General features: G+C 55.1%; 1 protein-coding gene across 3 annotated transcripts; it reads left to right on the forward strand.

Annotated features, from left to right (window-relative positions):
- Positions 1 to 48: 48 nt before the first annotated feature.
- Positions 49 to 9,690, forward strand: TBRG4 (transforming growth factor beta regulator 4). 3 transcript variants are annotated; one of them, XM_082846289.1, is made up of 11 exons: positions 49 to 88; positions 2,053 to 2,517; positions 4,434 to 4,757; positions 5,362 to 5,533; positions 5,811 to 5,968; positions 6,582 to 6,692; positions 7,458 to 7,602; positions 7,960 to 8,205; positions 8,411 to 8,522; positions 8,636 to 8,750; positions 9,405 to 9,690. In XM_082846289.1, exons 2-11 carry the CDS (start codon positions 2,104 to 2,106, stop codon positions 9,504 to 9,506), a joined length of 1,899 nt encoding a protein of 632 aa, XP_082702415.1. In that variant the 5' UTR covers positions 49 to 88; positions 2,053 to 2,103; the 3' UTR covers positions 9,507 to 9,690. The 3 variants fall into 3 exon arrangements, with proteins under 3 accessions (XP_082702415.1, XP_082702417.1, XP_082702416.1); XM_082846291.1 differs by having other exon boundaries at positions 84 to 127; XM_082846290.1 differs by lacking the exon at positions 49 to 88 and adding an exon at positions 502 to 838.
- The last annotated feature ends 3,777 nt before the right edge of the window (positions 9,691 to 13,467 follow it).

The following is a 13,467-nucleotide window of genomic DNA, read 5'->3' on the forward strand; positions in this document are numbered from 1 at the left end:
GACGAGCCTCGCTTCCGGCGGCGCGCCGAGTGACGTAAAAGAGCGCGCCGCGCAGCGTAGGCCGAGGGCCGTGCTGGGACGTATGGAGGTCAGCCGGGGCTCTTGCGCCAGCGGCGGTGGTGGCGGCGTAGGTCTCGGGGCCGGGGGGAAGAGGGTCCTGAGGAGCCTAGGTCCTGAAGGCATGGGGGCGTGGCTGGGAGAGGAGACCGGGAGGGCGCACGGGACGCAGGGTGTAGGGGTGGGGGACGGGGGTCACAGGGGTGGGGGCGGGCCCGGCCCAGAGCCTCGCCTGCTCGTGCGCACGCGCCCTTTTTCCGAGGTCCAGCGTGGCGGCCTGCGATCCCGCACTGGTCCTCCGCGCTGTCGCTGGTTGGCCTTCGTGCAAGTCGTTCTCTTTCTGCGTCTGAGGGCCGAACTTCTGGGTTGGTGTTTCCACAAATCCCAGTTGGGCTTCTGAACTTGTTTTCCTCGCTAGCTCGTAGGACGGTCTTTAGTCGGGAACGTTTTCAGTGCTTCCCCGCCGTTGGGGCTCTGTGGATGGTGGATGTTACCCTTGGATCGGTGTTCCTCCTCTCCTAGTCTCTTGCTTTATGTACAGTTAATCTAAGCTTTCTACATCTACAACAGTGAGCTCACGTAAAAATAAAATGTCCCAGGCCAAGTTCTCGGAAATCGAAGGTCAAACACGCTCTCTGCTTTGGCAGGAGGGAGGCCCAGGTTATAACGCCTTTTATCGTGCCCCGGCGGGGTGCCTTACCCAGGTCATTTATTCACGCTGGTGAGCAGGACAGAGTTGTTAAAAGCAGCTGCATCGGGATATGTAACATTCATGGAGGAGGTAACGTTTTTTATCTGGGTGCGGGAAGATGGGGGGTGATTTTCCGAGCCCTATGAAGGGGGGGTTAAAAAAAAAGAGGCAGCAGGCCTTGCCCTGCCCTGCCCTGCCCTGCCAAGGTGTAATGAAAGTGCAAGGCCTGTTTAGAATGAGGGTGTGTTCCAGGGAGGAAAAACAGGTAAAACTGGGAAGACAGTTCTGCGCCATGTTGTGAAGTGCTTTTTATGATTGGTTCAGGAGGTTTGCTCTTGGAAAGTGTGTGTGTGTGTGTGTGTGTGTGTGTGTCTGTGTCTGTGTGCGTCTCTGTGTGCGTGTGTGTTTAGTAGGTCGGTGAGTAACAGTGTAGCTTGGTTTGGGGAGGCTCACTCACAATCTGTAAGTATTAAAATAACATCCACAGAAGCTGTGGGATGTATATGTGGATGATATATCCAGGGTTTTCCATGAGTAGTCTAATTTAAAATATCCTGTCTCATCGTCTCCATAAGTCAATAATTTTTAATCCGGCGTACTTTTAAAAATTCAAAAAGTGGGGGGGGACGCTGTTCAAGCCCTGTGTGCAGAGACTCCCACTCAAGAGGTCTTGCGTCGGGCCTGGGATTCTGAGGTGTTGAGCCATTCCCTGGGTGATTCTACAGCCAGGACTGGAAACCCTCCAGCCCAAGCTCCTAAGTGATGCTCCTAAGTCTTGTTATTTGGTTATATTATGTACTGAAGCAGAAGTCCTCTGAGATTTTTGCTTCAGAAAACGCTGCTGCATGCGCATGGTCAGTCAGGAAGGAGAGGTTTGGGCTGCTTTATGGGGAGTGTAACTGTGACTCTTTATTTTTTTAATAAATTTATTTTATTTATTTATTTTTGGCTGCGTTGGGTCTTCGTTGCTGCGCGCGGGCTTTCTCTAGTTGGGGCGAGCGGGGGCTACTCTTCGTTGCGGTGCGCGGACTTCTCATTGCGGTGGCTTCTCTTGTTGCGGAGCATGGGCTCTAGGCACATGGGCTTCAGTAGTTGTGGTGCGTGGGCTTAGTTGCTCTGTGGCATGTGGGATCTTCTCGGACCAGGGATTGAACCGTGTCCCCTGCATTGGCAGGTGGATTCTTAACCACTGCACCACCAGGGAAGTCCTTATGACTCCTTTTCATTTGTCTGGTTCTTCTGTTGTGTTTGGGAGTCGGGAACTGCCTCTGCACCACTCCCTTCTCTGTTCTTTTTCTCTTCAGGGCTTTGGAGTCACTTGCTAGGAGGCTTCTCTCCCCGCCCCCCAGGCCGCCATGGCTGCTCGGCTGGTGAAGCGATGCACGTGCTTCCTGAGGGAAGCCACCCGTCTGGCCCCTGCCGTGTCCCCGGTTGGCCAGCTGAGACTCGCCCGGAGAGCCCAGAAGCCTCTGACGTCCTCGGCTACCTCATCCAGCTCCCGCCTCCCAGGTCCTTTGTCAGAGCTTGTGGAGAAGGAACAGGTGTTTACTCCCTACCCTGAGCGCCAGGAGGTGGACCAGCTCATCGAGAAGGCCACCAGGCCAGAGGAGCTCCTGGAGCTTCTGGGTGGCGGACACTGTCTGCACGAGAACCACGCCGCCCTCACGCTCATCCAGCTCTCTCGCCTACTGTCTGAGAAGCCGAAAGACAAAGCCTTGCTCATACAGGATGCCCGCTTTCGGCAACTTCTCCATCTTGTCAACAGCCAGGTGGGTTCGAGAGCCCTTCCTGCAGGTTCAACAAGCAGAAAACAGCAGAGGCCCCGGAGTCCGAAGCATCCAGTCACTTTCCGGGTGTAGACAGGAGCTCTGCTGTGTGTTCAGGCCCTCCACGTCCAGTGGTATTTTTTCATTTTATAGATTCCAAAGTACTTTAATGTGTTTCTTCTCTTTTTTAAAATTAATTTTTATTAGAATATAGTTGCTTTACACTGTAGTTTCTGCTGTACAGCAAAGTGAATTAGCTATTCAAATACACATAACTCCTCTTTTTTGGATTTCCTTCCCAATTAGGTCTGCTTTCTCTTGTTAATCCTCACAGCAGGTCTGTTAGGTGAACATTGCCGTTCTCATGTTACAGATAAGCAACTCAGACACAGTAAATAGAAGCACAAGGATCGAGCATGGTTCTTCTCAATGCCTTGGGGGCTTTCCCCCTCGCCCTGCAGTCTTGGCTTGCATAGCCCCCACTCAGTGTCTGGCTGACGGGGGAAACACTCTTGAAGCTGGAGGAGATGAGGGGTGACTAGCAGAGGATCTCAGAAACTTGAGCTGCCCATGGGCATTATCCGATCAGATCCTTAAAGGTGGAGCGTGGAGAGAAGGAACCTGTGTGTGGCAGGGATTGGGGGCAGGACTCTACCCAGTTTGTGTTCCGTGTGAGGAAGGACTCCCTTCATGCAGACTCTTCCCGTGGCTCCATGGGGTCTGCTGGAGCCAGAGGGCCTGGGGCGCAGCATAGAGGTACAGACCCTCCCCCTGGCTGCTCCAGAAGGGCGAGGCCCTGTGTCTACTTGTCAGGGATGGTGAGGAGGAGACTTGCAGCTCAAGGAAGGGACCACATTAAATGAAATTTTTCAAACTGTAGGTTATGAAAGTGTAGTGGAAGTGGCCAAGTGTTTTTAATGAGATAGAGTAATGTAGAAAACAGTTCACATGTAGTAAGGGAAGTGTTTCGTGGAACTTTTTGTCTTAGTTAAGTGTGTATGTGCGGGTCACAGTAGAGCTTTATTTCTTACTGAGAATATAACTCAAAAATTAAGTAGATCTCTTCTTTTTCTAAGACTATAATTCTAGTTGTTATTCATTGAACATTTTACACACAAAATAAGCTTTAGAGATAAGGCTGAACATTTGGAACAAAATTACATTGTAACAAATTACATTGTAACAAAATTACAAACTAGTAATGAACCAGGAACAAAGTATTTAGAAATGTAAGCAGTGAACAAGATTTCTTTTAAAGAGCCTTCCTACTTCAGGGAAATCTGCAGAAAAAGCAGGAGCCACTGGAGGCTCATGTGATGCTGAGATCAAATTCATAACTATTTTTTGTTTTGCTGCACCACGCAGCTTGTGGGATCTTAGTTCCCCAAACCAGGGACTGAGCCCGGCCCCTGCAGTGGAAGCGCAGGGTCCTAACCACTGGACTGCCAGGCAAGTCCCGCATACTTTTCTCCTTCTGCCCGGCCTTTCACACAACAGCTTTTTTGTTTGCCCCTCACGTGTGTGTGATTTCAGCTCCCCCTCTCAGGAGTGCAGCCCCATTTCACAGATGAGGGCTCAGGAGACTTGCAGAGTGGCGGAGTTAAGGGCCTTAGCACCGCAGACAACAGAACCCTGCTCAGCTACTGAATACTGCCTTCCCTGAGGGTGGGACCAGAGGGCTCCCCGAGTGGCCCCCATATTCCCCTGAGGCCTGGAGACACACCCTGCAGGGAGCGCTGTGGTGGGCCTGCTGGCCCAGACAGGCTGTGAGGGAGGAGCAGCCTGGTGCGCCCGCGTAAGTGACAGGTGGGGAGCTGCTTCTAGGGAGGCAGCCACCAGCTTGGAGTGTCGGCCCGCTCTGTGACAGCACAGGGTCAGCAGGGTCCCGGGTGTGACCTTGCCTGTGTCCCCCCACCCAGATCACTGCAGTCTGGCATGGGACCCTCGTGAAGCTGCTCCGGAGCCTCTATGCACTGGGCCTTCCCCCCACCTCCAAGGAGCTGCGGTCGGTGGAGCAGGAGGTCCGCTGGCGCATGCGCAGGCTGAAGTACAAGCACCTGGCCTTCCTGGCCGAGTCCAGCGCCAACTACATGCAGGAGCAGGACTCCCAGGAGCTGCTGGCCGAGCTGCTGGTGCAGCTGGAGCGGCGCTGGGCAGAAATCGATGACAGCCGCATGCTGGTGGCCATGATGATGAAGACGGGGCACCTCTCCGAGTCTCTGATGACCCGCCTGGAGGACAAGGTACTGGGATCCAGAGCCCTGGCAGCTTCTGTCCAGAGTCTGGGGCATGGCATTGGAGGGACTGGCGCTTCAGACAGCTGGAGGCAGCTCTCCGCACCCACTGGCTCCTCCAAGGATCCAGGGGGGTGCAGAGCCTGAACCCCACTCCTTTGTATTCCTCCAAAATTGCGTCTTGCACATAACCTGGAGGCGGCGTGGCCGGCAACTCCTGAAGTGTGTCCTGGGCCACCCCAGGGCTCAGCCTCCGGCTAGTGCTTCCTAGAGACTCCACGCCTGCCCACCCCCTGCTCCACCCCCAGCGCTGCAGTCTAGTCAAATTCAGCCCCTGTTCCCGTGGTAGCGGGGGCTGGCCCAGATGACTGCTACAGCAAGCTCCGCAGCTCATGGGCCCCGGGTCCCCTGCTCTGGGGCCTGGGGATAAGTTTGGCTGCAGACATGGCGCCCCCGTCTGGGGGCTCCCTGGGGTGGGCGTGGGGGCAGGCCCTGCACGGGTGGGGCCTGTGTTTAGTAAGCTCAGGCCCAGTTACTGTCTCGCAGGGCCTGCACTGCATGGGACCCCTGGCCCTCGGGCCGTCGAGCTGACCCTGCCGGCTGTGGTTGACAGTGCCTGGAGCTGGTGGAGCATTTTGGCCCCGAAGAGCTGCGGAAGGTGCTGGTGACATTGGCAGCTCAGAACCGGCGGTCGGTGCCCTTGCTGCGGGCCATCTCGTACCACCTGGTCCAGAAGCCCTTCCCCCTGACGAAAAGCATCCTCCTGGACCTGGCCTACGCCTATGGTGAGCCCTGTGCGCGGAGAGCAGAGTGGGGCGGGGGCTGAGCTCTGGCCGCAGCTGTGTCAAATTCGGTGCCTGCCTCACCCGTGGCGGGCACTGGCCTAAAAGGCTGCCACAGAAACACTGTGACTCACGGGCCCTGATCCTCTCTGCTGGGCCTCAGGGATAAATTTGGTTACAGACACCAAGCTCTTGCTTCTTGAGACCAGGGTGGGTGGCGGGTGGGCCTGAGGGTGGCCTGCCGATCCTCACCAGTTAAATCTCGGGCTCTGTCCCCAAGGCAAACTCGGCTTCCACCAGACGCAGGTGTTCCAGCGCTTGGCTGCAGACTTGTTGCCCCACACTCCTAGCCTGACGTCCAGCGAGGTGGCCCGCTGCACCAAGTCCTTTGCCTTCCTTAAGTGGCTCAATCTGCCCTTGTTTGAGGCCTTTGCCCAGGTGAGCTGGGGTGCAGGCCTGAGGCCTGGCTTTGAGGGCCTTCTGTGCCTGACCCCCTGCGTAAGCCGGCTCCCTGGTCATTTCATTAGGGAGCCCCCTCCGGCCTGGAAACACTTCCTGGTGGCAAACATGGAGTCCTTATTCTGGCTTATTTGGAGAGAAATGATACGATTTAGTAGTGAAAGAAAATATAGTTGTAAACGGTTTCTTCCATTCTTTCACCAAACTTCGTAGGAGTTTTTGTCTGTCTTTGGCTAGCTGTGTGGGGAGCAGTGTAGACAGCGAGGCTGAGAATCCACTCAGAACTCTCCCTGAACTTCCGGCTACGCCAGAATGCAGTTGTGAAGAAAGAGGATGTTTGCACTTAGGTTTATGTGCAACAGGTTGAAACTGTGTTTGTAGGCTGAGGAGTATTTCTAAAGCTGCCGTCAGGGGCCTTTTGTGTGTGTGATTGCCTCTGGGAGGATAGGGTCTGGCCCTCTGCCCACTGCCCTGTGTAAATTACCCCTTGGGGCTGGGAGCTCATGGGCTCTGGGGGAGGGCCAGGTCTGTATGGGGCACTGGCCACCGGGCACCTCTCATCCGGCCTTTCTGTTCTACCTGACCGGCCCAGCACGTCCTGGACAGAGCCCAGAGCATCACTCTGCCACACCTGTACAACATGCTCCTGGCTTTCGCCCGTGTGAACTTCCGCCCAGAACGGGAGGATCCGTTCTTCAGCCTGGTACAGTCTTCACGCCCCCAGCTCCTACACTCTCCCTGCCTCGGATGCTCAGCCCTCCTCGGAGCAGCTCGGGACTGAGTGGGAGGGAGGGAAGAGACCGGATATGTGCTGAGGGGCCCCGGGTGTAGGCAGTAAGGAAGAAGGCCCGGCATGGGCACGTGGAGGGAGCTGGCTAGAGCCAGCGTCCCAGGGATTGTCTGGGGACGAGACACGCAAAATCCAGCATGGCAGCCAAGGGTCAGGAGGGCATCCGACGGCTCACTGTGCAGTAGGGCTGGGGGACCCTTGCTCTTGCTTCCTAGGGCTCCCTCAATGCCCTGTTGGGGCTCAGAGACCTCAATCCACTTGCAGGGGTGAGAGCGTCCTGTGAGTGGACTGGGTATGACCCTAGGGCCCCGCGGTGGGCACTGCCCCAGCCAGCCAGCTGCTTCCCCTTTCATAATCTCTTAACTCCTCTCAGGGCCAGAAATACCTCCCCTGTGCAGGAGACGTGGTTTTGTGCCATAGGTCCCTGCCAGTGGGAGGGGCAGCGGGGGGAACACAGCTGCCGTCCAGGTTGGGCCTAAGGGATGAGGAGGGTTTCTGGTACCTTCCACCAGGGGTGCCCCAAGCCTGACCAAGAGCACCTTGGCCAGCGTTGCTCCCCATCACCCCCTCGGGCCTCAGCGTGGCCAGGTCATAGCGCAGCTCCAGGTGCTGCCCACCCAGGGGTGCCTGCGGCCACGGAGCAAACCTGCTTTCCCACCCCACCCCGTCCTTGCCCAGGTGCATGAGAAGCTGGGGTCAGAGCTGGCGGGCCTGGAGCCAGCCCTGCAGGTGGACGTGGTGTGGGCCCTGTGTGTGCTGCAGCAAGTGCTGGAGGCCGAGCTGCAGGCTGTGCTCCACCCTGAGTTTCACACCCGGTTTCTAGGTGAGTGGTGGGGGGTATTCCTCCCTCTCCTGAGTGATGGCAAGCCCCCTGTGCATCCCCCGCCCCATCCCAAGTACCGCCCCAGCCTTGAGCCAGGAGGGCGCCTGGGAGCCTCAGGGCTCCGCTCACCATCCGGGAGACCGGGCAAGCCCGGGCTCACCCAGCATCTGCTCCTTCTGTGTCCACTCCTAGTGGGTGACCGGCAGACCCTCTTCCAGCTGCTCCTGGCCCAGAGTCCAGGGTGAGACTTGGGTGAGGGGTGCCTCTGGCTCTCCCACCTGGCCCCCGTGTCCCTCCACCGTCTTCCTCCTGGCCCTCCGCTAGCTCCTCCCCTCTCTCTCCATCCTCTACCGTTAGGTGTCGAGTCCCCAAAGGATCAAAGCACCTTCCAGAAGCTGCTCCATATCAATGCCACTGCCCAGCTGGAGCACCCCGAGTACACGGGCCCCCTTTTGCCAGCCTCAGCCTTGGTCCCCAGGCCCTCGGCCCTTGACAGGAAGGTGACCCCCTTGCAGAAGGAACTGCAGGAGACGCTGAAGGGGCTGCTGGGGAGTGCCGACAAGGGCAGCTTCATGGTGGCCACGCAGTATGGCTGGGTTCTGGGTGAGGGCCCTCCCCCTCCCCCTCCCCCTTCCCCTCCCCTTCCCCTTCCCCCTCCCCCTCCCAGCAGTCCCATCTGGGGACTGTTCTAAACCTGCCCCCTCTACTCTCCAGGGTCTCTGTTCATCCATCGTAGGGGCGGGGCTGTCAGCCCAGTTGGACGCCAGGGGACAGTCCCCAACATGTTTTCATTCCGTGCTCTCCCTAGATGCTGAGGTGCTGCTGGACACCGACAGCCAGCTCCTGCCCCTGAGGGCCTTTGTGGCCCCTCATCTCGCCCTGCCCTCTGGCAGCCAGCCACTACCCCCGGGGGCCAAGAGGTGAGCGACCACACAAGCCTCGGGGGCCACGTGCACTTGGCTCCTCAGCATTCGCTCTTCCCTCCAGGGGCCTAGGAGAGCTGTCAGCACCCACAGCGCCCCTCTTCCTGCAGGCTGGCCTTCCTGCGCTGGGAGTTCCCCAACTTCAACAGCAGGAGCAAAGACTTACTGGGGCGCTTCGTGCTGGCCCGGCGCCACCTGCTGGCCGCTGGCTTCCTGCTGGTCGATGTGAGTATCTGTTGGGTGGGTGGTGACTGCACAGGGAGAAGCCTCCAGCCCAGTCGGGTTATGGGAGGAGCCAGTGCTCACGCGGACCCCAGCTCTTGAGGTCAGCCATGTTGGGATTCCCCCTTCACGTGAGAAAAGGGAAGCTTGAAAGGGTGTTGTATCTTTCTCAATGTCACACAGCTTTTAAGTATCTGATGCCATAGGCACTGTTCCCATCTCCACAGCCAGGGCCTCTTAGTCTTAGACGGGGTAAGAGCAGCCAGGTGCCCAGGTCCGCGTGCCGACGTGTGCCTCAGCCAGGGTTCTGCTGTGCTCCGGCCCTGGGGCCTGGCTCCAGCTTTTCACTGCAGAGACTTGTGCCACGGGAGCAGGCTGTCCTGTTAGGGGCCGGAGATTCACATGAGTGACTCTCCTGTTGAGTTTTTTGTTTTGCTTTCGGTACAACTTTTAAAATCTAGAGGCTGCTCTTGGTCCTGTGTAGCCGTGGGCCCCTGCAGCTCTGAGCACTGACCAAGTCAGGGTCTCTTCCCCACCCATGCTGCGGCAGCTCCGTGGGCTTCTTCCTTCGGGATTTGGAGGCCAGGGGTGTGGTGTGCAGGGCAGCAGGCGGGACAGGGGTCCCCGCCTGCCCTGACTTGTCTCCTGCCTCCCCAGGTCCCATACTACGAGTGGCTGGAACTTAAGTCTGAATGGCAGAAGAGCGCCTACCTCAAGGACAAGATGCGCAAAGCAGTGGCAGAGGAGCTGGCCAAGTAACCTGTCCCGTAGCAAGGACTGTGTGACCAGGGGGCCGGACTCCCCTGGAGGCCTAGCCACGAGCACTGTTGGGCCAGAGGTGGCACGCTTGAGGACAAACCTCAGTGCAGGACCTTGGCCAGAAGTGGGCTGGTGGCCAGCATCTCTGAGTGGCAGGTCGTTCTTTCATGGGTAATAAATCTTTAATCAGCTGCCTGTCTGTACCAGCTTCTCTGCCACCCACGGAGGACCCTTCTTGTGTACATTCGTGCACGGCTGGCCTGTTGCTCAGGGCTGGCAGTCAGCCCCAGCACAGGCTGAGTCCTGCAGTGCTGAACCTCAGCGCACGAGGACCTTCCCGGCGGGGGGGGGGGGGGGGGCAATGGGGTTTTCAGTGCATGGCTTGGGGTTCTAATCATGGCGTGGTTACTGATGACAGTCGTCCTGGGAGTTCCCCTCCCATCCGATGGTCTTGGGAGAGTGGGGGACCCTGACGGCCTACACTGCCACCTGGCATAAGGCCAGTCACTCAGGAGGCACTGGCTCTGAGTAGAAGACAGGCGTGCACTTGACTGACACTGGGGCCAGAAGAGACCCCTTGCTATCCTTACACCCAGACCAGAGTGCCGTGGTGTCATGCTGCCATTGTGGGAACTGTCTGCCTGCGTAGCCCGGGCCCCTTCACCACACCAGCAGCAGCGCCCCCAGATGCTGGAAAGAAATAGGCATTCTCCGGATTCCTTGGCGGTCTAGTGGTTAGGATTCCACACTTCCACAGCTGGGGGCCAGGGTTCAATCCCTCGTTGGGTAACTAAGATCCCACAAGCCACGCAGCATGGCCAAAAAAAAAGAAATGGGCTTTCTTGCAGTCCCTCACAGGAGACTTTGCTGGAGACAGGGCAGTGTCATGTGCCCCCCAGCAGTACAGAGTGGGGAGAGGCTGGTGTGAGTGGGGCTGAGCAGAGGAAAAGGGCCATCTCGCCCCTGTGGGCCCCCATCCCAGCTGTTCCCCGCTCCCTCCAAAGCGGTCCCTCAGAGAGTGAGGCACACAGGCATTGGGGTAGCGGGGGAACCATCGGGCACCAGCTCACAGGACGTGGGTCCTTGTCATTTGCACAGGCAGGTGGGGGTTCTTCACCCAGAGACAAGGGCCGCCAAGATGGCTTTCTGAAGCTGCTGAGTCCAAGCCCAGGCAAGATGAGGGAGCAGGGAGCACTGCACAGTGAAGGGCGAGTGTGGACAAGCGCGCGGGGCTGGGCCAGCGGGGGCGTCTCTGGGGGCTCCCAGCGAGGAAAGAGCTCGTCCTGTTGACCAGGATCTCTGTCTTCTATCTGAGGTACTTTAACAGCTTCTCTGCAGTTGTAAGGAACTACACAGTGGTCTCTCGTGCCCCTACCAGTTTCCCCAAAGGTGACATCTTGTAGAGCTCTGGCACGTCACACCAGGACACTGACGGGAATAAGGGTCCACATGCAGGACGCGTGCATCACCACCAGGACACCGTGTGTTGTCCTTTATGCTCGTACCTCCACCTTGTTCTCAGCTAACCCGCAGCTGCCAACCTGTCCTCCATGTGTTTTGTCACTTGGAGAATGTTCTATAGAGGAATCATACAGTATACAACCTTTAGATACTGGGTTTCTTCACGGGCACCATTCTGTGGCGTTTCATCCAGTAGGTCCTTCCTCGTTACTGCTGTTAGACTGATTCAGCGCTGTGTGTGGGTGTTTGTGTAAACCTAAGCTTTCATTTGGCTGGGATGAGTGCCCGGGAATACAGCTGCTGGGTCGTGTGGGATTCCTATGCTGTTTAAGAAGCTGCCACAGTGTGTGCGGGGGGGTGCTGTACCATGTTACAGTCCCACCAGCAGTGTGAGGACCTCCACATCCCTGCCAGCCTTTGGTGTTCGCAGGGGTTCCTGCAGCAACTCTGGAGGGTATGGAGTGATACCTTTTCACTTGCATTTGCCTAATGGCTAGGGATGCTGAACACTTACCTGATGCTTTATTCTAGTCATCTTGGTGGGTATGAAGCGCTATCCCATTGTGGTTTTGATTTTCATTTCCATGATGACTAATGATATCTTTTCATGTGCTTATGGCCTATTTACATATAATTTTTGGAGAAATACCTATTCAGATCCTTCGTCCAGTTTTTAATTAGGTTGTCTTATTGGGTTGTAAGAGTTCTTTATACGTTCTAGAAACAAGTCCCTTATCAGATAAATGACTTGCAAATATTTTCTCCCATTCTGTGGGCTATATTTTCACTTTCTTGATGCTGGCCTTTGAAACACAAAAGTTCTCAATTTTGGTGAAACAGAGTCTCTCTCCCACAAGTGGGGACTAAACAGAAGGGAGCCCCACCTCTTGGCCACACTTGCCTGGGGTTCAGCTCCAGCAGCGGGTATCTGGGGGCAGGATAAGAAGTGCCAAAGCCCTCATCCCCCCAGGGTAGGGGCAGGGGGTGAGGGGCCCTGTGTTCTTGGCCGCACCACTCTGTACACGGTGGATTCTCAAATACTCTAGACTGCTTTCTTCGTAAATTTGCATATATTTTATTTTATTTGGCTGTGCCACGTGGCATGCGGGATCTTAGTCCCCCAGCGGGGGGAAACCCACTCCCCCTGCAGTGGAAGTACAAAGTCTTAACCACTGGACCGCCAGGGAATTCCCAGCATAGATCTTGAATAAGCTATTGCTTCACCTATTTGCCCTTCAGACCCTTTCCAGGAGCTTTAAATGTCTGCCTGTTTTATAATTTTCACCAGCTTTCACTGGGGAGCTGGTCAGTGGAGCTCCTCATGCTTTCATTCTGAGGTCCATCTGCTTTTTACTTATTTTTCTTGCCTTACTGCAGGGGTTAAGAACTTCCAGCACTGTTTGAAAAAAGGGGGGGGGGGAGCTTCTGTTGAGAACAGGCATCCCTGCCTTGTTCCCAATCTTAGAAGGCATTCAGTCTTTCACCACCAAGGGTGATGTTCGCTGTAAGGCTTTTGTATATGATTTTTATCAAGTTTATTTTAACTTGCTGAGAAGTTTTTTTTTTTAATCTGAATGGTTGATGGGCTATGTCAAATGCTTTTTCTGTATCAATTAATATATAATTTTTCTTCTTTAGTCTGTTGGTGTAGAGGGTTACATTGACCTTCAAGTGTTGAACCACACTTGCATAGCTGGAATAAATTCTACTTGGTCATGATGTGTAATTATTTATATACATTGTTGGATTTGATTTGCTTATATTTTAGACTTTTTGTGCCTATGTTCATGGAAGATATTGGTCTGTAGTTTTTGTTTGTTTGTTTTGGGTACTATCTTTGCGTGGTCTGGGTATCAGGGTATTTCTTGTCTCCTAAAATGAGTGAGGAAGTGTTTCCTCCTATTTTGTGGAAGTGATTGTCTAAAATTGATGTTAATTCTACTTTAAGTACTTGGTAGAACTCCAGTGAAACTATCTGGGCCTGAAGACTTCTTTGGGAAGCTTTTTTAAAGTTACAAATTCAATTTCTTTCATGGTTTTAGGACTATTCATATCATCTATTTCATCTAGTTTGAATTTTTGTAGATTTCAATTTTCAAGTAATTGTCCGTTTCTTCAAAGTTGGTGAATTCATGAGCATTGCTGGTAGCATTCCCTTAGTATCCTTGAAATGCCCTCAGACTCTGTAGCCCTGTTATTAGTCAGCATTCTCCAGAGAAACAGGGCTAGCAGAATATGTGAGAGAGAAAAATGTAAGTGGAGATTTATTACAGGAATTGGCTCTGCAGTTATGACGGCCGAGAAGTCCCATGATTTGCATTTCTCAAGCTGGAGAACCAGGAAAACCATAGTCATTGGTATAAATCCAGTCCAAGTGCAAAAGCCTGAGAATGGGGAGGGGTGTGGGGTGGCGTGTCACTGGTATCAGCCCTGGAGTCCAATGTCCGAGGGTAGGAGAAGGACGTCCCAGCTCGAGGAGAGTGAATCCACCATTCCTTCA

Source organism: Leucopleurus acutus, assembly GCF_964270905.1.
Source record: "Leucopleurus acutus genome assembly, chromosome: 9".
In the NCBI taxonomy this organism is placed as follows: domain Eukaryota; kingdom Metazoa; phylum Chordata; class Mammalia; order Artiodactyla; family Delphinidae; genus Leucopleurus; species Leucopleurus acutus.

Excerpts from the sequence above, each read along its gene's own strand:
- TBRG4 (XM_082846289.1), top strand. The coding sequence starts at position 2,104 with ATGGCTGCTCGGCTGGTGAAGCGATGCACGTGCTTCCTGAGGGAAGCC. Across the intron at positions 5,534-5,810 it reads GGACCTGGCCTACGCCTATG|GCAAACTCGGCTTCCACCAG; the intron begins GTGAGCCCTGTG and ends TCTGTCCCCAAG. Across the intron at positions 5,969-6,581 it reads TGTTTGAGGCCTTTGCCCAG|CACGTCCTGGACAGAGCCCA; the intron begins GTGAGCTGGGGT and ends TGACCGGCCCAG.